At 34.8% G+C, this 24,590-nt stretch overlaps 4 protein-coding genes across 4 annotated transcripts; all 4 read right to left on the bottom strand.

Moving 5' to 3' along the window:
* Positions 1 to 428: 428 nt before the first annotated feature.
* LOC140827448 (accelerated cell death 11-like) lies at positions 429 to 2,706 on the bottom strand. Its single transcript, XM_073190120.1, has 4 exons — positions 2,680 to 2,706; positions 2,321 to 2,493; positions 1,355 to 1,500; positions 429 to 779 (listed from the first exon to the last, which is right to left on the bottom strand). The coding sequence occupies exons 1-4, from the start codon at positions 2,704 to 2,706 to the stop codon at positions 673 to 675; spliced, it is 453 nt and encodes a 150-aa protein (XP_073046221.1). The 3' UTR covers positions 429 to 672.
* On the bottom strand, positions 2,355 to 5,497 carry LOC140827827 (histone-lysine N-methyltransferase family member SUVH2-like). Its single transcript, XM_073190679.1, has 2 exons — positions 3,342 to 5,497; positions 2,355 to 2,493 (listed from the first exon to the last, which is right to left on the bottom strand). Exon 1 carries the CDS (start codon positions 5,342 to 5,344, stop codon positions 3,404 to 3,406), a length of 1,941 nt encoding a protein of 646 aa, XP_073046780.1. The 5' UTR covers positions 5,345 to 5,497; the 3' UTR covers positions 2,355 to 2,493; positions 3,342 to 3,403.
* A 9,686-nt stretch (positions 5,498 to 15,183) lies between these two features.
* On the bottom strand, positions 15,184 to 15,546 carry LOC140827447 (uncharacterized). The gene has a single exon (XM_073190119.1). It carries the CDS (start codon positions 15,544 to 15,546, stop codon positions 15,184 to 15,186), a length of 363 nt encoding a protein of 120 aa, XP_073046220.1.
* A 38-nt stretch (positions 15,547 to 15,584) lies between these two features.
* On the bottom strand, positions 15,585 to 24,061 carry LOC140827826 (accelerated cell death 11). The gene is made up of 4 exons (XM_073190678.1): positions 23,712 to 24,061; positions 17,414 to 17,586; positions 16,572 to 16,717; positions 15,585 to 15,996 (listed from the first exon to the last, which is right to left on the bottom strand). Exons 1-4 carry the CDS (start codon positions 23,916 to 23,918, stop codon positions 15,890 to 15,892), a joined length of 633 nt encoding a protein of 210 aa, XP_073046779.1. The 5' UTR covers positions 23,919 to 24,061; the 3' UTR covers positions 15,585 to 15,889.
* Between the last annotated feature and the right edge of the window lie 529 nt (positions 24,062 to 24,590).

The raw sequence follows: 24,590 nt of genomic DNA, 5'->3' as shown, positions 1-24,590 counted from the left end.
AATTCAATATTCTTTCTATCCATTTTAATTTCAAAACTTCATAAATTATATTTATTTAAAAAAATACTACTTCATTATCAATTTTTTTTCATCCGAGTGACTGTCTACACGCATCACGTGTGCCGCAACCAGCTAGACACACTTTACCAATTTAAAAAAATACTACTTCATTATCAAGTTTTTTATAAAAAAAAAAAATCCACGAATATTCTTTAGAGAGAGTTCTCTCCATAAACATTTCTCACTCTCCAATTTTTTTTAACACCCGAATAACACAATTTATTTAATATTTACAAATATTTTATATACTAATGTTATTTTCCTTTCATTCAAATTAAATTAAATCTATATAATACATGATTAAAAAATTATAATAAAAAATATTTGATTTGTTATCTCATTCATATTTCGAGTCAAATAGCACAAAAACAAATTATCTGGAAAATCTACACTTTCAAAATAGAAAAGGCCACATGTATCGAAAGTTACGATAACACAAGGAGAAACAAAATAATGTTCCTATCTGGAATTATACATTTTTTCCTGAGAAATGCTGGTAACTTACTGTACAATTTCAAGAAGTGCAGGCTGTAAAAATACGTACAAGCGAATAAAACAGAGAATGATGGGATGATACGTGACGCGACGGTTCAACGAAGATGGATGCGACATTCACCAGTCGATGCCTAGTTCTCTCGATATGAAGAGCTGATCGATGTACGATATAACAGGCGCCACTGAAGCAACGTAGCTCTTCATCTGAATACTTGCAGATGTTTCTGAACAAGAGAATATAATTCTTGAATTATAAAAAATATCACTAATGAAAAATAAATGGAATACTTTGTTTAGCATCAATAAGCCATATATATCTAATCACTACATCAAAATTAATCAGCGACTGTTACACATATAGAGGAGCACACAAAGCAGAAGAAGTAAAAATCATCCAAGAAAATCCAAAGATTACAAGTTTGGTTGGTTTCTCGACTCTGGTTCAAAGAAAATGGAACATTTTCCATTTCAGCACAAATTTATACTTTTGCATACGACTCCAATGTTGTTCGAGTTCTGAACATCAGAACGTTCACCAGCCAACTTACTTCGTTAATATCCTGATTTCCACTATAGGAATCACGAGTACCAAGGGTTGGATCGCTTTTTGTGTATTTGCATACTAAGAGATGGCAATAAACTGAAAATTTTGATTTAGCAGATGGTATTGAATTTGAAAGTCAAAATAACCATGAGTCGTATTATGCAGTGCAATGGGAGCCCATATCAAGCTACCAACTGTCGAGTCACCAAATTATGCTCGTAATTGAGTTACTTAGCAAACGTGAGAGAGGCTCACCATCTTCATTGAGCTTCTTCAAAAGTTGAACTTTTGTGGGAAGCGCATACATTCCCGCAGCTACAGCTTTTCTGATCATCCATCCATGATATGGAGCAAAAACTTGTGCATAAGCTTTTGAGGCGGGATCCTTCAGGGAATTTCCCCTGACAAAACAAGTTTCCATGCTTTATACAACCGCTTATCACGATAACCTAAGTTGGATATAAAGTCAACAGTTTGTGTCGTTAACATATCATGCATAATTTGCAAAATAACCATTAGTTTAATTACACTAATTTGGATTTAAAGCCAACAGTTAGTGCCGCTTATTACCATATCCTAATTCTTTATAATAACCATTAGTTTTATTACACTTTTCTCAATCAAGTTGAATCTTGGAATGGTCGTACATCAACAAAAATTTCTTCAATTTTCTTTTCAGTGGTTAAAAATCCTACAAGTCGATACAAACTCAAAAACCTCACTCTACATAGCCAGTAATAATGCCTTTATGCTCTCGCTCCTCTAATGTTATATATATACTCCAGAACTGTAAATGGTAAAGGCAATTACTCAGCTTAAAAACTATTGAGCAAATTCGTTTTTTGAGATAATGTTAAATAGTCAGCATTTTCACCCATTTGATAAAAGCAAGGAGTGAGAATTGCTAATGGTGGTGAGACAAAAGAATATTGAATATCGGAGAGGGCTTAAACTTTGAGTTGAAGCAGGCTTTGGGGAAGGCAATAAGATCGAAGCAAATATTAGAAGGAAAAAAAGGATTTAAATAACAAGTTCGCGAGTGGTGAAATCAAGCATTTCACTAAACAATGTAATTTTGAATAGCCAATTTTTTTAGCACCAGCATATTCATTGTGACACCAAAGGCACAGGCACAAGCTGTCTAGTCTGAGCGAGACAAAGAAGAGCATCATGATGACGCAATTATAATTATAAGGTGAAAGGGTCTAGAAACGCACGTACCCTGTAACAATAATCTGCTCGAACAAAACTTTGACCATGTCAATCCCACGCTTCACTCTGAGAAGATTCCTCGTATGGCTCCCGGCTATCCTTACACAATTAGCTTCGATATCACCAGCCATCATCACCGGTAAAGTTGATATTGATTTTGACGCCTCTGAAAGATCCTCCACCTGATATCATGTTACTACGAGATCCTCAAATAACAATGTAAAACGTATATTTTAAATGTGCTTATCAAGCATGGCATTTCTTGAAAATTACAAAAGTGAATGCACCGCACCATACACAATGTTCTAAAAGGTGTCGCCTAGGACCGTCTAGTACACATACCACGTTAGTTCTTAATTAGGTCTAACATTTGCGAGCTCCATCAACTTTCCCATTAAAGAACCAAATTTTCAGCATGTCAAGCAGTCTCATCACCTTATACTAACAGAGTATAGGCCAATATTCTTGCCTACTTTTACTATGCCAATACAAAACATAGACCAACTTCATCGCCACTAATCCAACCTTCATCTAGCCTTCAAATTGACCATACAAAGAAAACTCACTGCAAGTAAAGTTTAGTATCTAAGAACTATTTCAATGTTGTCTCTTCAAATTTTTAACCATGTTATATTAAGTTTTTTTTAACTTTTCACCTATTAGCAAAGCCTATTAGTACTGTATATCCCAAAAAATCTACAAAAATCTAAAAAAATTAAGCCACGAAATGAATTTCATAAAAGGTTGAGGGGCCAACCAACCGTCTCAACTGGCTCTACTTCAACGAAAAAAATACTATGCTAAATCATTTCCATCTGCACCTTGGCAAATTGCATAGTAAAACACCAATATGTCTCAAGAGTAGTTAGAAAAATAATAATAGATAGAAATCCAATCTTAGTTACCTTAATAGTCAGCATGTGAATGTCAAAAAGTCATATAGATGAAAGAAATCAAAACATTTAAACTCATTGGAATCAAAAGTAATACGGACTAATCTTATCAAAAAATTAAAAAAAATTAGATTTACCTTAGTACATTGTGTTGAATGTCGTCCGTCATCTTCAAAATTGAACCAGCTCAGAGAGATAACTAGATACAAATTGCAAGCTTCCCCATATATTCATCAGCAACCCCATAATCAAGGCTAAGCTCTCTCATAGGTGGGATATTTTCCAGAGCAAACAGCATGAGGTGAGGAAATGACACATTATTGTGATCATACAACACAAGTTGCACCATAACATTCGGACACGAACTGTGGCTCATATAGCATGCTAAGTTCCTCATTCTTGATACATCCATGGCAAAATCCAAAGGAGGAACTGTTGGATATTCTGGACGAACATAGTCGGAAAATACTTGTGATAAATCACCCCATTCAGTCCATCTGTCAGCATAGCGACTCGGATGAATTAAGCTATCACCGTTCATAGTGAAAAGCTGAACTTGCTCACGAGTGAGAACAACTCCAGCATACTCACAAATAAAGGAGCCAGCTTGAATCACGTCCAACGATCTAACACCCCAACCAGTCTCCCTCGACCTAAAAACTTCAAATCGATTCTTAAGACCCTTCTGGCTCACACGATTCTGGCAACTGGGGGGACAGCCACAATTTGGACCACACTCAAAAATCAATGGTTTTCCCCTCACTAGAACCCCATGCATATCATATGCAAACTCGCCTCCATTTTTCATTGCACAAAAGCAATCATTCAAACATGCCCCAACGCATTTACATCCAGTCTTACTACCACAATTATATACATATGAAGGGAAAATCGTTGTGGTAATATATTCAAAATGTAGAGGGTCACGGTGCCCATCAATATCATTAAAGAAAAACACCGGAAAATTCTCCTTGTTCTTCGACAAATCCAGTGTCAAATAACCCTTAGGCCGCACATCCAATGGCTTATTCCTCAAACTATATGCAAACTTCATCACGTTACTTCCCATTTCCACCTGATTCTCAATCCTAACTAGCTTGAACTTAAAAACACCAAACCCTGACTTCCCCACCTCGAACCAAGTCTCCACAATTCTATACAAACCATCATAGACATAAACTTTACCATTAACACAACCTCCGTACTTCAACCCTCGGATAACCCTTACCTCAATTCCATAGTTCATGCTCCTCTCCAGTGCTAAATTCCCACATTCTAATTTTTGATGCATAACCTGCTTCCCATTCTTGTCCTGTCCACCATGGCCCGTGTATATTACAACATCCCCAGAATCTTCATCATCCTCGTAACCTCCCGAAACAATAACACTAGTTGCAATAGGCTCCCCATTCGAGCAATAGCTAGCTGGCACATAATCAATCCCAGCCTGTGTCTGCCCGTGCAATCCCACAACACACAATTCCATCCTAAAATAAAATACATCCCCAATCATCACTCCAGGTATAACACCCACTATCCGTTTATCGCGATTCAGCCACAATCTTCGCTTTCGCATCAATGCCGCAGCTTTCAAGTCTGCCCTCGTCCGCCTATGCTGAACGAGCCCATTATCAGCATTCTTATGCTTTTCATCTTCAACCACAGCAAACACCCGCAACGAATCGTACAGCATCCGGGTTTTTCGAATTAAGCCGCGATAGTACCGCTGATCTTCGGGTTTCATATCGGTGATTCGAACGAGTTCAGCAGAGCGCTGATCATTCTTACGGGTTGCAGGAACCATATCGTTCCAGAGGTGGGGTTCTGGTTCGGAAACTGGGACCAGCGCCAGCGCATCTGGATCGGATTCGGGTAGGACTGAACCGTCTCCATTTTCGCCTGGGCGTTGTGCGAAGGCAGAACGGAACAGCTCAGAAATGCGGGAAAATTCAGATAACACGTCGGAGGTGGCGGAAGGAGACTGGGGAGGTGGAGTGGAAAGGGGTGGAGGAGGAGGAGCTGGCGTTAATGGTTCATCCAGAGGTTCAAGCTTTGGTTCAATTTTGGGCACAATTTCAGCAGCTGGAGGATCTGGACAGAGGTTCAAATCTCGAAATTGAACCATAGAATTCGAACCCATTTCGAATTTTCTTCAGGGTTTGTGCAAATTTCTCCAAAGAGTAACAAAGAATGAAGACCTGAGAGATTGTGAAATAGTGTGTTGTATGTAGCGAAGAGTGTGTTTTTGGGCTGCGGAAGTTTTAGGCAAACATTTGAAACGCTTCCGAGGATATGTAAGAGAAACACAGCGATTAATTATTCAGACAATTATTACATGGTAAAAATTTAACAAATTTTTAAAATTGTAATTAATTAATAATTTATTTTATATAATTAATTCCTCAAAAAATTATTTAATTAATATTTTGTTTTATAATATAGTTCCAGTGGCAGGCACGATATATGGTTGGTCTAAATGTGATTAACTTCTGACATAATTGTAGTTAATTAATATTTTAATTTTATACTGTATTAAAGATTATATGATAGGTCTGGAAATATAATTAATTTCTCAAAAAATATTAAATAAAAATTTATTTTTTATTAGTTTTGATGACAAGTAAGTCGCACATGAATTAAAAATTATATGGTAGATCTAAAAATGTAATTAATTTCTCCAAAAAAAAATGTAATCATTTAATATTTTATTTTATATTAGTACATTGTAGGTCTAAAATATAACCGATTAATATTTTATTTTGTATTAGTTCCGGCCACACACACGTTGCACATGTACTAAATATTATACACAAAAAATGTAAGACGGTAGATCAACTTTACGAGACAGATATTTTATTTTGATCATCCATGAAATATTAATTTTTTGCTAAAATTATTAATTTTTTATTGTAAATATGAGAAAAATTGACATATCTCACTAATAAATATTTGTAAGATCGTTTCATAAGAGACTTACTCAATATAATAGTTTTAAAAATGTAATTAACTTCTCACAAAAATGTATTTAATTAATATTTTATAGTAGTTTGATGTCCCACATGTTGCACGTTTTTTTAAAAAAATATTATAAATTTAAAAAAGCATTATAAAAATATTGCAGATTGAAAATTTTTATGAAACTAGTACAATCTGCTAAACACGGTTACGGATTCATATTTTATTTTTAAAAAAAAATTGAAAAAAAAAGTCACGGATACAATGAATCCATGACAGCCTGTCACGGATTCAGAATCTGTGGCAACTGCCATGGATTCTGAATCCGTGACAGACGGTCACAGATTCATTGTCCGTGACCATCTCCACCCGTGACTCTCTTTTCCCTTCTTTAAATGAGGCGCACATCTCCTCATTTTCAATCGCCCCTTCTCTTCTATTTCACGGATAATATCACCGATCGTGGAGCACTTCTTCCTTCTTTCCAGGCATTCTTCTTTCATCACCGAGCTTCATTAGCGTAAGTATTTGAATTTTTTTTCAAAGTATTAAGAAGTAATGATATTTTTTTTATTTATTATATTTATTGTTGTCCGTTAACTATAATAATTTTAATTTTAATTGTATTAATGGAATTATAATACTAGAATTTGGAATTTTTGCATCACCAAACACATTATGAAGGCATTATAGTAGTTTTAAGTAATATAATAATAATAATGTACTTAATTAATTTCAATAATTATAATATTAATTATATAATATTAATGAATTCATCACGTACTACTTATAATAGTAATTTTATTATTGAAATACTTATAATAATAACTATTACCAATGTATACGTTTTTATAATTATTAGTATACTTATTAATAAATATTAATATTGTATGTATTATAATTACATGTTACATTTTATGAATTATATTTGATAATTAAAAGAAATTATTTAATTTACATTAATTAGTTTTATTACTAATTTGTCATGAACATATAAAATATAATATTTGTTAACTATTGATTTTTTGTTTGCAAGATGGCTGAAAATACGGATAATGTGTTGTATTTTCGGGGTAGACACATATCAAATAATATCAACGCTGAGAACATGGATGCAATAATTCCGCCACGCCGGTCTGACAAATGTCTTTGGAGATTGCTTAATGCTGGGATTCACCTCCGTGTCCGCCTATGTCTTGCACGCATTGGCTTCTATGGTGTCATTCAGTGTGGTCCAATTAAATGTTATGATAATCATTTCCTTACAGTCATTGTTGAGAGATGGCGTCGTGAGACACACACATTTCACCTTACAGTGGGCGAGGCAACAATCACACTACAGGACGTTGCCCTTATTTGGGGGTTGAATATTGATGACATGCCCATCACTGGTGTAGATACCGCGTACAACAAACATACTTTACAACAGCATTGCGCTACTTGGTTGGGTTTTACGCCTACATCTTCTCAGATTAAAGGTGCACATCTTTATCTGACCGCTTTGCTAGACCATTGCCTAAATAATATGATAAATGATCAAAGCAGTGAAGAGGACGTTGCACAATATTCCCGTTGTGTTGTATTAATGATCATTGGTGGATGTATGTTTCCGGATTCGGAAGGTGCTGACTGTCAAACTTATGTATTTGCAGTTTTTGAGGACATAGAAATAGTGAATACGTATAGCTGGGGTTCTGCTGTGTTGGCGTATCTTTATATAGAGTTGTGCGACACATCAATGAGATTAAAGATCGATTTGTGTGGCCCTGTTCAGATATTGCAGGTAATTTTACACTTGTACGATCACTATATTTGTTGTACTTAATTTTTCTTAATGATTTGACTATTTATGTTGTATGTTATTGCAGATTTGGGTGTGGTATAGAATTACTCTTCTTTGCCCTGATAGAGCTCAACAGGTATCTATTTCAGAAGAGCATGCTGCAGATATGCTTCATGGTCTACCATTCCCACCATACGGCGCACGGTACTAATAAGAAATAATTAACGTTTATTATTATTATTTTGTTTAAATGAAAATATTGTGTACTTTTATAAATTGCAGCTGGAGACGCGGATTTTCTTGGACGCACACATGCCCATCATTCGGTCTGTATAATGAGAGATATGATTGACATGATGGTAGAAGGGCAGGTAGATATATAAATTATTTGTTTAGAGTTTGAAATTTTTTACAAATTCAGTCTGAGTTATATATTATCAAATTGTTAATCTTTTTTCATTTTATTTGCTTCAGTTTCTATGGACAGTTTATGATATGGAGTCCCCGGAGGTTGGCAGAATTCTTGATGGACACAGAATTCATCTATGTCGGTCGGCATGCGCATTGATTAATTTTCATATAGTTGAGATGCATAGACCAGAGCGGTGTCTTCGACAGTTTGGAATGCGTCAAGGTATTCCGCCACCTGCTACTAACTTCGACAATTTCCATAAACTGACTCGACAAGGCCGGAACAGCTTTGATTGGGCGACATATCACACAGATTTTGTAGAAATGTGGAATAACAGATATAATTTTGTGATTGGTGGGGATTATATCATACCTGGTACACCCGCCATCACGGTGGCACTATGTTGGTTGGTATCATCGCATTTCACAGATAGTGCTCTCGCCGCCAGTGGTACCTTCGAACATCATGGGCTATCATCCTGTTGATGCAAACTACTGAAATTTTATCGTAAGACATATTCAATTTATCTACATATGTACGTAAATATAATTTATTGTATTAAATATATGTTACATAACATATGCATCTATGTCACAGACACGCCCAGCTCATGTGCAATATCCACCGATGTGGACAAGAAATGAGTTTGAACCCGGGCCATCATCTTCAAATATGGCATACACTACTCCGCCAGTGGTTTCAAGCTTTCCATCGTATGATGCTGGTTACTACACTCCAATTGTTGGTAGTTTTACACAATTTTTACAAAGTGACTTTCGACCGAGTATGAATGAGAGTCGGCCTATATTTAACACGTCGTTCATACCATTTGAACAATATTCTGATACAGAAGGGTATGAGGTTGGTGGGAACATTGCCGATACCAGTACATCTGCAGCACAAACAAGTATGCATGGAGATGATGTACAGTGTTAGGTCGTAGGCGTAGAGTAATCAGAAGACCACCATGTGGCACTGGGGGCATCGTTACCATCGATATTAACTTTTTATTTAGATATGCACAATTACTTACATCGTATTGTTGTATGTTTTGCAATTTTTCTTATTTTAATTATAAGTTGTTGCTACAACATGTTTTTTCAACATTTGTATACAATTTTTGTATTCTTGAGTTTTTGAAATTGTGGAATTTATTAATTGTGATTTATTATTCTTTTACGAATAAATTTACGGATAAATTTATAGTAATGAAAAAATATAAGTCAAATAAGTCAACAAATTACATATTAAAAAATCTTCATAACAATACAACACTGAATTGTCATAATAATACAATACTAAATTGTAAAACCTACGTCACAAACATAATTAATTGGCACCATAACTCGATCTTCTCACCTGCACCTACCTGCAATGAACAAAAATTATTAATAAATACAATAATTTAATACACAATTTTGTAATTACATTAATAACTTCACATGTTATGGTTTAAAAATAAGGTACAATATGTTATTGTAGATCTTTTACTTCCCACGTTGTATCTCCCTCGTTGATGGCTGATCCATCTCGTTTCTTATGCGTGTCGTGCAATCTCTACCAGCATGCCTCCTTTGTCGAAGAACACCATTGTGTCGTAATTGGAATGTAGGTTCATCCCAATATTGTTCATCATGAATAGGGTAGAATCTTCCATCATATGTGTTCACGAATTCGCTCAATGTAAACCATGGTTGTACAAGCTGTGCGGGATTCAAACCAATCCATTTCGCTGCACATATAACATGTGAACAAGGAATTTCAAATATTGTGAATTTGCCACATGTGCATTCACGCGTAGAAATGTTCACAGCTTGTACGTGATGTTAATGACCCGGTCTTCCTCCTGTCGCGACGGATGCTGTTTTATTCCTTTGGTCAAATCTTACTACTCGATGTTCAATTGACTTTTTGACCACATATCAAATTTAGAGTATGCATAGTCGGTCCATGGTTGATTTTTTTTCAGCATCTTATCACTTCGCGCTCGTCGTTGAATGAAATAGTGCACGCAACGCTGTAAGGTCATCTCCACAATTGCAGTTATTGGAAGACGTCGTACCCCTTTCAACACACCATTAGTACACTCAGACATGTTCGTCGTCATTATCCCTCGTCGCCATCCACCATCATGAGCCAATGACCATTTTTCTTTTGGAATGTTTGACAAATACGTGAAAGCTGCTGCATTTTTTGTTCTAATTGCCTCCATTGTCGAATTAAATTTTGCAACTTGGTGTTTTATCCCTGCTTCCAAACATAAGTCTTTTAAATGAATGTTTTTGACCTTGCTGTTGAAATTAGAGCAAACATGCCTCAAACAGAGACGATGAACACCACGAGGAGGCTTGAAGTCAGGGAGATCTTGAATTGCACTTGTTATACCCGCATGTCTATCAGATATAAGGCACACACCACTACACTCTCTGGTAACATGTCATGCAACATTACCGAGGAACCAATGCCAAGACTCGTAATTTTCTTCATCAACAAGCGCAAATGCTGGAGGCAAAACCTGGTTATTGGCATCCAATGTTACTGCTATGAGTAGTTTGTGCTTATATTTGGTGTACATATGGGTACCGTCTATACTGATTACGTTGCGACAATGTCGAAAACCATCTATACATGGTTTGAATCCCAAAACACAAAGTTCAAAACTTTATGTGGATGGACATACGGTCGAAGATGCTTCTATTCTACAACAGTTCCTGGATTGTACTTTGACAAAGCTCCCATATATTTATGAAGCAAAGTTACAGAACTTTCCCATGTGTCATAAACTACCTCCACCGCGCGTTTCAAACTCGGCCATGCCGTAGCATACGATATATCATACCCATATTTTTCTTTAATAATTTCTCGCACATATTTGATTTCGTATGCAGGATCACAACGCACGATTCCCAAAAGTGTACTGGCTATCATGTATATGTCAAGGTTTTGGTGATCTATACCGACTTGAGTAGGCATGCATCTGTGATCATTACCATATTTCGTGATCATGAAGTAGCCTAAACGATATTTCTTTGACAATTTGATGCAGAATTTTGATGGGTCGATCTCCAGCTTGCGATGCACATAATTCACCGACTGAGAAAGTGTAGTAGAGCGAGGGATTTTAATGGGCCTGGTCGCGGGGATACTATATCCAACCCTACCATCTTCAATAATGACATAGCCACCTACGTAAAGTAAAGTTCTCACAGTATCCATGTCTGCACCAAAAACAATGACATAACGTATATAATCATAACATTTAATTATGAGTTTCTTACACATATATTTAAATATATATTTTATATAAGATAAGATTTCAAGCATCACTTACAAGAGTATCAGTGTTATTATTAAAATATATATTATCAAATCAATTTAATTAAAATTTATATTTAGTAATACAAATGTTTATTTTTATAATAATAAAAAAACTGTTATGCTTTATATTAAAAATTAAGATTTTTGAACATGTGTAATTACAATTTTCAAATATATTAATTTTTCAAATTAACAATTTTAACAATTAAGAATATAACTAAATTAAAAAGGAAAAAAAATAATAAACAAAAACAAATGAAAAATTTACTAAGGTAAATTTATATTTTTCAAAATTGTTTTACTACATATAAAATTTATGTTACCTTAAAACTTAATTTACTTACAAAAAAATACTTTTAGATAAATTAATTCAAAATATATCATTGAAAAAAAAAATGTATTATTATTATTATTATTATTATTATTGATAATTTAATATATGTACTGTCGAAACGTGCAACTTTGAAATAATTATAAAGAGTCATTAATTTTATTATTATTTTTTAAAAAACAGGTAAATACAATACATGTAACGCCTACAAAGTAGGCTTCTTATCTTATTTTATTAGGTTATTATAATTAACACGCTAAACAGTTAAAAAGTCCCTAATATTAACTCAATCTTGCCCACAGTCACCTAACACACCCGAAATTTCTTTTGACGTTTTATCTATATATTTACTTAAATTCTCTTTGTTTACAACTCTTTGATACAATTATTATTATTATTATATACTTTATGTTAATTATAAGAATTTTTATATTATTTTTAAAAATTAAACTTATAAAACACAACATCTAGAATACAATTATTCATTGGTAATGATGACAATTTTCATAAAACCTAAAATTTCGAGAACCAAAGGAAAAATTCCAGTAATAGATTAAATTTTATTTTTTTTTAAAAATCTAATTAGTACATAAAATTCATGAATCAAAGAATTTTATTCAATCACAATCACAATCACAAATTTATAATTTATTTCACATAATAATATATTACAAAGACATTGGCCGTACACATATTTAATCAAAATTTCTAACCAAAATTACAAAATTAATATTATATTAATATTAAAAATATATATAAAACAAAATTATAAAAATAATATAATGCAACCCAAAAAATTATAATTACAGTAACACAACATAAATAATACAACTAATATAAAAAAATTATTAAATTACCTTTTCAAATGAGATATTATGGAATTTGTAATTATATCAGCTACCGGAGTTTAACATCTACAAAAAATTACAAACATTATCAGAAATAATATACAAAAAAAAAATTAGAAAGAAAAAACAGAAATTCGACTTAGACTCAGGCGCAATTCTCCCAAATTCTGATACTCAACACAATTCTCCCAAATCAAAATCTGAATTACTGAGATTCGGCGCAATTCCCTCAAATTCTGATATGCGACAGAAAACTATCAAATCAAATTATGAATTCCGATAAGCACACGATCGACGCAATTTATAAGATAAAAAGAATCACTGAATTTTTATAAAAAAAGAACAACACGGACTGAAGAGAAAAAAACTGCTCAAGAAGAATGCAGAAACCGAAAACTTGAGCTGAAAGATGGGATGAATTCGCCAAATACTCGGTGCAATTTATAGGCATGAAAATGAGTAAAGGGTCATTTGAATCCGTGACACGCTGTCCCGGATTGGAAATCCGGTACAGTCTGTCCCGGCCTTGCTGTCCCGGATTCAGAATCCGGGATAGTCTGTCCCGGATTCTGACCGGGACAGTGTCACGGATTCACATCTTTTTTTCAAAAAAAAAAACATAGAATCCGGAACTTTAAAATCCGGATTGTAATATTTTCATAAAATTTTAGAATTTGTAATATTTTAATAAATAATTTTTAAAAATATATTATTTTTTTAAAAAAACCCCATGTTGCACATATCGGGTTGGCTCAACCTGATAACCAAATTAAGTGGTTTGGATTGGGAAAATCAAAACTCATTTTAAGACAAGCTTCCACGGGTCAACACGCATCAGTCGCAAGAAGCGGAAGAGGATGCCAAATCCGCTCCCACCCCGTCTCGTCTCGTCTCGTCCCACTGCATTGTCATCCCTAATCTTACTCAAGTCAAAATTATACACACATCAATCTTTTTTTATGTTTTACATTTATTAAACCTGGGAGAGAAAGTAACCTACCACAAAAATAGGATTATATTTATCTATTGATCTATATTTATATGATTAAATTAAATGAGCTAAACGTCCTAGACTAACTAATTTTGGAGACGTTGGCGAATCTTTTTTATAATTCTAAAACTCTCATTTAATCATTCACCTAATCATTTTCAATGTTTCTTTTTTCAATATTCTTTCCACCCATTTCAATTTCAAAACTTAATAAATTTTATTTATATAAAAAAATACTACTTCATTTTCAAATTGCCGCAACCAGCTAGAAACACTTTACCATTTGAATTTGATATGGCTCGGTGACACCAAAGTAAGTTTACATATTCAACTCTAATCTATGGCAATAATTAAAGGATAAAACAAAAACTTGTGTGAGATGGTCTTACGAATCATATTTTGTGAGACGGATATTTTTTTTGGGTCATTCATGAAAAAGCATTATTTTTTATTGTGAATATCAGTATAATTGACTTGTCTTACAGATAGTTCGTGAGACCGTTATGATTGCCAGCGGTATGTGATTAAGTTTTTTTATAAAAAAAAAAAATAAAAATCCACGTATATTCTTTAGAGAGAGTTCTCTCCATAAACATTTCTCACTCTCCAATTTTTTTAACAATCGAATAACACAATTTATTTAATACTTACAAATGTTTTATATACTATAGTTATTTTCCTCTCATTCAAATTAATTAATATATATAATATATGATTAAAAAATTATAATAAAAAATATTATATATATATAAATATTATGCTAACGCAACGCTAATATCTATTAAATGAAAGGGGTCAAAATATTTGGCATGAACGGTGAAGCCTATTTAACTTACTTAAAATACTTTTATTTTCATTATAAAAGTACTTTTATTTTAAGCGTTTCATCCTATTTTAAAGGATTATAGATTAATAATTATTTTTAAATTATTCAAAATAATCATTTATAATTTTATTTTATTTTGTTTCCAATTTATATGTTTTATTTTTCTAATTTGGTCTAGATCATAAAAATAAATAAATACATATATATATATATATATATATATATATATATATATCAATTTATATTTTTTAGTTTTTTTTTTTTTTTGAAACTCAAACTGCATTTTATTGAACTTCTTTAGGAACCCAACATTCATCCATAATGATGGAACTAATAGAGGTAGGAACTACGTAAGAAATACCAAAACAAGTTTGTTGAAGGGTCGTTTTGACTAATGAGTGAGCGGCTCTATTTGCTTGTCTCCTAATGTAATCGATTTTTATCGAGCTCGAGCTTCTGCTAAGCGCTCTACAAGCTGTAGTAATGAGTCCGAATTCTGTGAGGTCTGGTACCTCTTAATGGATAGCATCTACTGATGTCTTGGAGTCCGATTCCACTATTACTTTATCATGGCCCATTCCTTTAATCCAAGATAGAGCCTCATGGATTGCAAGAGCTTCTGCTTCCTTTACCAGTGCAGTTCCGTGGTGCAGGCTCGTTTTGCGTATTATGAAGGAGCCATTGAAGTCCCCGACCACCATACCCACCGCAAAAGATCTTTTTTCGGTGTCAAATCCCGCATCCACGTTGCACTTGAGGAAGTTCTCCAAAGGCTTCCTCCAGATAACATTTGAGCCCAAATTCTGTTGCTTGTTTAGGTGTGGTTCGACCATTCTCACTGCTAGCCATTCTTTAAGCGTGTCATTTGCATGGCACATTGTCCAATTTGCAGAAGGAGAAGTGTTGTTTCACATCCTTTCGTTCAAAATATTTGATTTGTTATCTCATTTATATTTCGAGTAAAATAGCACAAAAACAAATTATCTGGAAAATCTATACTTTCAAAATAGAAAAGGCCACATGTATCGAAAGTTACGATAACACAAGGAGAAACAAAATAATGTTCCTATCTGGAATTATACATATTTTCCTGAGAAAAATGCTGGTAACTTACTGTACAATTTCAAGAAGTGCAGGCTGTAAAAATACGTACAAGCGAATAAAACAGAGAATGATGGGATGATACGTGACGCGACGGTTCAACGAAGATGGATGCGACATTCACCAGTCGATGCCTAGTTCTCTCGATATGAAGAGCTGATCGATGTACGATATAACAGGCGCCACTGAAGCAACGTAGCTCTTCATCTGAATACTTGCAGATGTTTCTGAACAAGAGAATATAATTCTTGAATTATAAAAAATATCACTAATGAAAAATAAATGGAATACTTTGTTTAGCATCAATAAGCCATATATATCTAATCACTACATCAAAATTAATCAGCGACTGTTACACATATAGAGGAGCACACAAAGCAGAAGAAGAAAAAATCATCCAAGAAAATCCAAAGATTACAAGTTTGGTTGGTTTCTCGACTCTGGTTCAAAGAAAATGGAACATTTTCCATTTCAGCACAAATTTATACTTTTGCATACGACTCCAATGTTGTTCGAGTTCTGAACATCAGAACGTTCACCAGCCAACTTACTTCGTTAATATCCTGATTTCCACTATAGGAATCACGAGTACCAAGGGTTGGATCGCTTTTTGTGTATTTGCATACTAAGAGATGGCAATAAACTGAAAATTTTGATTTAGCAGATGGTATTGAATTTGAAAGTCATAATAACCATGAGTCGTATTATGCAGTGCAATGGGAGCCCATATCAAGCTACCAACTGTCGAGTTACCAACTTATGCTCGTAATTGAGTTACTTAGCAAACGTGAGAGAGGCTCACCATCTTCATTGAGCTTCTTCAAAAGTTGAACTTTTGTGGGAAGCGCATACATTCCCGCAGCTACAGCTTTTCTGATCATCCATCCATGATATGGAGCAAAAACTTGTGCATAAGCTTTTGAGGCGGGATCCTTCAGGGAATTTCCCCTGACAAAACAAGTTTCCATGCTTTATACAACCGCTTATTATGATAACCTAAGTCGGATATAAAGTCAACAGTTTGTGTCGTTAACATATCATGAAAATTTGCAAAATAACCATTAGTTTAATTACATTAATTTGGATTTAAAGCCAACAGTTAGTGCCGCTTATTACCATATCCTAATTCTTTATGATAACCATTAGTTTTATTACACTTTTCTCAATCAAGTTGAATCTTGGAATGGTCGTACATCAACAAAAATTTCTTCAATTTTCTTTTCGGTGGTTAAAAATCCTACAAGTCGATACAAACTCAAAAACCTCACTCTATATAGCCAGTAATAATGCCTTTATGCTCTCGCTCCTCTAATGTTATATATATACTCCAGAACTATAAATGGTAAAGGCAATTACTCAGCTTAAAAACTATTGAGCAAATTCGTTTTAAAAACTATTGAGCAAGCAATAAGATAGAAGCAAATATTAGAAGGAAAAAAGGATTTAAATAACAAGTTCGCGAGTGGTGAAATCATGCATTTCACTAAACAATGTAATTTTGAATAGCCAATTTTTTTAGCACCAGCATATTCATTGTGACACCAAAGGCACAGGCACAAGCTGTCTAGTCTGAGCGAGACAAATAAGAGCAGCATGATGACGCAATTATAATTATAAGGTGAAAGGGTCTGGAATCGCACGTACTCTGTAACAATAATCTGCTCGAACAAAACTTTGACCATGTCAATCCCACGCTTCACTCTGAGAAGATTCCTCGTATGGCTCCCGGCTATCCTTACACAATTAGCTTCAATATCACCAGCCATCATCACCGGTAAAGTTGATATTGATTTTGACGCCTCTGAAAGATCCTCCACCTGATATCATGTTACTATGAGAGCCTCAAATACACAAATAACAATGTAAAACGTATATTTTAAATGTGCTTATCAAGTATGGCTTTTCTTGAAAATTACAAAAGTGTATGGTGAGTGAATGCACCATACACAATGTTCTAAAAGGTGTCGCCTAAGATTGTCTAGTACACACTGTTCTAAAAGACGCCGTCAAGGCCTTCGGTGATCGTTCACCGCCTCGATTTTTACAAAGGCGACGTCTCTGGGGAAAAAATAGAAATTAAAAGCCCATCACCTATAATTTTTTTTATCATGATATTTCAAACGCATTAGTATCATGTTTATCAATATATACATTTTTTAAAAAAGACATGTAACATAATATATACTTCAAACTAATATCATAGATTTTATATTTGAATCGATATAAATGAAGTGTTGGAGAAATATGACAGCGAATTAGAAGAAGAATTAGAGATATAGGCTATAAAAAACCGTCTACACGCTGCCTAGGCGTCAGGTGGCCGTTTAGAATATTGACTATGTAACGCCCCAAATTCGACGACTGTCCTCGCTATACCAAGATGAGTCTTTTCAGCGTGCTTATGTCCTCACTCATACGCACCCTAGAAAACTTTCCAGGAGGTCACCCGTCCCAGAATTACCCCAAGTCAAACACGCTTAAGAGGAGGATGCTTGGCTGACAGAGGGTGAGTATGAGTCCGACCCGGAGGAGTTTCCCGATGAGCCACCATTGATAGCACAGCTAGGACCTTTATGGGGAGAGAATCCTTTACCTCTGTTTGGAAATGTTGGTAACGAGGTTATTATAGAGATATCAGATGATGAGGTGGCTTCCGACACCGAGTCAACTGTTACCATTGAAGAGTAGTACCAGACTATGGCTATTAGTAGTATTGTTTTTAGTTCTAGTATTTAAAAAATAAACACTAAATCATCACATTTTGTTTTGCACAATTGATGATATCTCGTATAAATAGGTTGTAGTAGAAAGATTTGATGTGGTATAAATTTTATGACTTGATGATAATTTCTCGGGTAGTTATCAGTTTTCTCTGTAAATGATGACTACTTTTCTAGTATGATAATTATAAGATTGTATGTGTTATTGATTAGCTTAAAAGTTTTATTGCACAAGTTCTTATATTATGAGAATAATCCATTATAGCAAATTGATGGCATCTTCGAATGGAAGCAACCATGCAAGGAGCCAAGAATATCAAAATCATCAGCATAGAGAGGAACACATACAACAAGAAGAACCGAATCCTCGCCATATGCTCAAGATGATGCAACAATTCTTTCAATATTGCCAGAATCCACAAAGAAACCAGGATGCGGGTGATCGGATCTTTGAACGTTTCCTTCGATTCAATCCTTCTAGGTTCGAAAGGACCCCAGATGCAACCCAAGCTGAGTCTTGGTTGACAAAGATCAAGAAGATATTTTTAGTTCATAACTACTCTGATGAACAGAAAATAAATTTATCTACTTACCAATTCGAGGATGTTGCATACAACTGATGGAAAGTCATAGATCATTAGTGGAGCCGAAATAATAACCCCAGGACATGGGAGAACTTCACAAGAGAATTCGAAGGAAAATATATGACCCAAGTTGTACGAAACACTCAAGAAAGGGAGTTTATGGATCTGGTTCAAGGATCTATGACAGTAGCTCAATACGAGGCTGAGTTTCACCGCTTAATCCAGTACGCCCCTCAATTTATGGAAGATGAACCAAGAAGACAAGAAAGTTCGTAGAAAGGTTAAAACTAGAAATCCGCTGGTCAACGCTATCCTCAGTGCTAACCGATTACAATATCGCAGTCAACCCAGAAATTAAAACACTCCTTAAAAGAGAAGAAGCAGAAAAAAGATCCTGTAACCCCAATTTCCCCGAAAACAACCAAAAGAAGAGAAGATATGAGAACGAAATTCAGCATGGCAAGAAAGAAGGTCCGTCAAAACAAAATTTTCGAGAAGGAGCTAACAAGAAAAGATGCAGATACCGTGGGTTAGCTAATCACAATGAAGACAGATGCTGGAGAAAGAATGGGAAATGCTTGGTTCGTGGAAATGATCAACATCGTATTCAAGAATGTCCACCAGAATCTCAGCATATACCGGCTCCAACTACTCAAAAACGGAAGATTCCAGCCAGAGTTTTTGCACTCACAAGAAATGAAGGCAATATCGATCCCACTGTGTAGTTGAAAATACAATTCTTCTGCTTTCAAAAACTGGAAAAGTTTTATTTGACTCTGGAGCGACACACTCTTTTGTTCCTAGCGCTTTTGTTCACCATCTAGAGACACCATATATAAAACTAGCATATATCCTGGAAATTAGTTTACCAATGGGAAATAAGTTACTTAGCGAAGTTCTCTATAAAGACTGTCCTCTAGAAATTGATGAGGAAACATATATGGCTGATTTAATTGAGCTTCATATACAAGGTTAGGATGTCATATTAGGGATGTACTTGTTGTTTAGACACCAAGCACAATTAGGTTGTTATTCCAAAAAAGTAAAACTCACAAATTTGGGAGACACGAAATTTGGAAACCACAAGGTGGAGTCTTTCCTCGTAACACCAATAGTTGCCAAAAAAGCTCAGGCTATCATTAAAAAAGAAGGAATGGATTTCTAGCCTATATGATCAATAAGTCACATGATCAACTTAAGGTATCTGAAATCTCTATTGTTCAAAACTTTCCCGATGTTTTTCCGTAAGAAAAAAATTCCTTGCCTCAGCAAAGAGAGATTGAGTTCTCTATCAAGCTCTCACCCGGAACAATGCCCAAGTCCAAGATCCCATACCGAATGGCACCTGTAGAATTAAAAGAATTAAAGATCCAATTACAGAGCTTATTGACTGAAAATACATACAACCCAGCTCATCACCTTGGGAGCCCAGGTGTTATTCATAAAAAAGAAAGATGGCACATTAAGACTATGCATCGACTATCGAGATCTAAATAATCTCACTATAAAGACCAAGTATCCACTGCTGCGTATTGACGAACTGTTCGATGCTCTTCAAGGATCCAAAGTTTATTCGAAATTGGACCTAAGGCAAGTATGCTACCAGATGCGGATCCGAGAAGAGGATATACCCAAGACTACTTTTAACACTCGGTATGATCAATATGAATTTTTAGTGATGCCGTTCGGATTGACAAATGTTCCAGCTACTTTCATGGATCTGATGCATCGAGTCTTCCAACCATATTTAGACAAATTCGCAGTCATTTTAATCGACGACATCCTTGTTTACTCCAAGCAAGGAAGAACATGCTCATCATCTTATGACAGTTCTCCAAACATTCTTGGGCCACATAATTTCCGGAAATGGCCTTGAAGTAGATCCTACTAAGATAGATGCAATAATGCAGTGGAAGCAACCATGTAATGTAACTGAAGTTCGAAGCTTTCTTGGCCTAACAGGATACTATCGTAAATTCATCCAAGACTTCGCAAATATTGCAGCTCCACTAACCTAACTTACTCACAAAGATAATACGTTTCAATGGAACCAAATGTGCGAATAAATCTTTCAGGTACTAAAAAAAATGCTTACTAGTCTTAACTCTACCATAAGGAACAGAAGGGTTTACGGTTTACACTGATGCTTCCAAAAAAGGATTGGCCTGCGTATTCATGCAAAATGGAAAGATCGTTGCCTATGCTTCAAGGAAGTTAAAGATTCATAAGAATAACTATTTGACTCATGATTTGGAGTTGGGTGCAATAGTATTTGCCCTAGCAAAATGACAGCATTATTTATACGGTGCGACCTTTGACATTATACTGACCACAAGAGTTTGAAGTACTTATTTACTCAAAAAAGTTAAATATGAGACAACATAGGTGGATGGAATTCCTAGAAGCCCGGGAAGGCCAACGTGGTGGCAGATGCTTCGAGTAGAGCCAGTATAACCCATCTTGGACGAAAGGAAACTAACCGATCTGAGCAAGGCAAGTCAAAAACTTGTTACACATATTTTCACGTGGCCATCTAGCAGGACTAAGAGTTGAACCAGAATTCAACACCAGAATCAAGCAAAATCAGGACTTTGATCCCGATGTAATGAAGCTCAAAGAGACCTAGATCAATGTAATGAAACTCAAAGAGACCAAGGGAGGGCAAGATTCTGATTTCACCACCAACCCTCAGGATATATTTTGCTATCGTAAACGGATTTGTGTACCCGTCTCATTGAAGAAGGAAGATTGTGGAAGAAGCTTCAGAAATGCCTTGTGACAAAGTTGAATTTCAGCACAACATCTCACCCTGAGACAGAAAGACAATCTAAAAGAAATATCCAGACTTTGGAAGATATGCTCTGCACCCGTGTTTTAGATTTCGGAGACAACTGGAAAAATCATCTACCCCTTATAGAATTTGTATATAACTACAGCTACCAGATTACAATTCAAATGGCTCCTAATGAAGCTTTATAGGGACGAAAATGTCGTTCCCCTCTGAACTGGGATCTTGAAGACTGGCGGCGCACCAAAGATGGGAAAACTCGATCCATAAAGCCAGATATTATACAAGAGGCAATTGATAAAGTACAAGTCATCAAGCAAAGGATACAATCAGCTCAAAGCCGACAAAAGAGCTATGCTGACAAAAGAAGAAAGGACTTAGTATTTGCAGCAGTAGATCCAAGTATTCCTCAAAATATCTCCCAGGAAAGGAATCCGAAAAACAGGGAAAAAGGGAAATTTACAACCTCGATTTGCAGGTCCCTTTGAAATTCTGAAAAGAATAGGACCTGTAGCCTACCAACTCCAGCTACCTAAGACACTATCCGGAATACATAATCTATTTCATGTATCCCAATTAAGAAAATGCTTCTCTGACTCAACACCCATAGAGGACCCTGCACATGTAACCCTAGAAGGAGATTTGACATACGAAGAACAACCTGTTCGGATACTTGATCAGAGAATCAAAGAAATTCACAATAGACAAGTTCAACTCGTAGTACTCTGGAGGAACCAAAATATTGAGAAAGCCACTTGGGAGAAAGAAGAGGATGTTAGACAACAATACCCAGAGCTATTCGAATCTGGAGACCAGATTCCTTCAAGATGGGGAGATTGTAATACCCCATAATTAGGTTTATGTAATATTTTATTATTACATAGTGTTAATAATTAAAATATATATATATATATATATATATATATATATATATATATATAAAATAATAAGATTTAAATAACTAAATCAAATATTTAAAGTGTATATATATATATATATATATATATATATTCACATGCATGCATACATAGGAAGTATCATCATCATGCTTGCTTAACCAACAAACCACCTCCTTTCTTGCCCAACAGGTGATCGGAAGATGTTCAACATGGATTGGAGGAAAGGCTTGCTTCTTGCCTATAAAATGAAGCCATTCACTTGAAAATTTTCAAGAGTTTCTAGCATAATTTTCGAGTTTTAGGGTACCACAGACTATACATAGTCCCACTACACACAAGATAAATGGTTGTAACTTGTAAGGGATCATAATGACATGGCTACGGGATTGCTGATGATTCTACAAAAACAAAATTGTGTGGCAGCATCCACTCTTTTTTTGAGCAACTATCAACATCTATTCCCACGAAATTTTTAGAAATCCCACATTATGAGCTAAAATCTTGGCATTAAGAACACAAAATCACATACATATTGATGCAAAACAAGCAAATTCACAAATACTTGACACATAAAAATTAGGAATGACATGAACAAAACACGTAGCCTCGGTATCTTAGCAGTGTGGATGCCGAATCCCACCGCAAATCAACCATACTTCTGCTAATAATCCACGTACCCATGAGAAGTAAAGAAATTCATTTAAGAGGTGAAATAAAAGTACTTTAAACTAGTCTAAATTTCATATGCACCTGAAATATATACACATAAATATGAATTTCCATTACATCCTATGATTTTCACCACCGCACCACCACCAGTTCTCAACCTCCACGGAACGACCACAACTTTCAATCAGCAAATCAACAATTTCAAAAAAAAAAAAAATACAATGATCCTAAAAATCATTAAAAAGATTTGAAACAATCAATCAAACACGGGAAAAACTATACCTTTGCTACGTAATCGAGTTCGGCGAACTTAAATGCGATGCCAAGGCAGCGGAAAAGAGGGGAAACGAGAGAACATGCTCGAGAAAAGGTCCCCAATTCAATTCTGGCTTCTTCTCCATCTGGGTCGGCTGTATTTAAAATACTTGCTAGCTCTTCGAAGGCTTCCGCCATTTTCTTCAGCGGTTTGGCTCCATCTTCATTCGCCATTGATCGATCGCAAAGGTAAGCCGGAGAAATTTAGAATTAGAATCTGACTGAAGGAGCGTCGGATTTACACCTGTTTACACTTTTCGTCCAAACTATTTTATTTGTTGGATTCTTTGGAATTTTATTCTCCATCTCTTTACTCTTTGATAATCGTAACCACGTCGACACCAAATCAATATCGTATCAACAATTTGAAAACAAAATTTAAAAATAAACTAAAACTGAAAGGAAAAATTAGAATTAAATTTCCAAACCCAAATTTAATTTTATCGCAACTCCCTGAACCTACAAAACTTTGCCTAAACTCTCTCAAAATGAAAAAATTGACAAAAACACCCTTATATATTATAATGATCGAATTTCTGAGCGAAAATGGTATCAGAGCCTAGGTAAAAGTATTTCAAATATACAAATTTATTATTACCGAGTAATTGAATGATTGAGGAGAAGAATTTTCTCAAATTACATGAATCCGAACCTAGATTCGAGATTAATTCTTTGCAAGAAATATTCTAAAAATTTGGAATATTTGAAACAGGAAAATCTAACCAATGTTATATATCAAAAAGGAACTTCTCAAAATGTTAAGGTAAACTTATGATTCAAAATAATAGGTTCTTAGAAATAGTACCAGATTCCTCTAATCTCTCTGGAGATCTTAAAAAAATTCAG

Source organism: Primulina eburnea, chromosome 3 (assembly GCF_022965805.1).
Source record: "Primulina eburnea isolate SZY01 chromosome 3, ASM2296580v1, whole genome shotgun sequence".
Classification (NCBI taxonomy): Eukaryota; Viridiplantae; Streptophyta; class Magnoliopsida; order Lamiales; family Gesneriaceae; genus Primulina; species Primulina eburnea.
The sequence above is the reverse complement of the archived record's forward strand: the minus strand, read 5'-3'. Positions and strand labels throughout refer to the sequence as shown.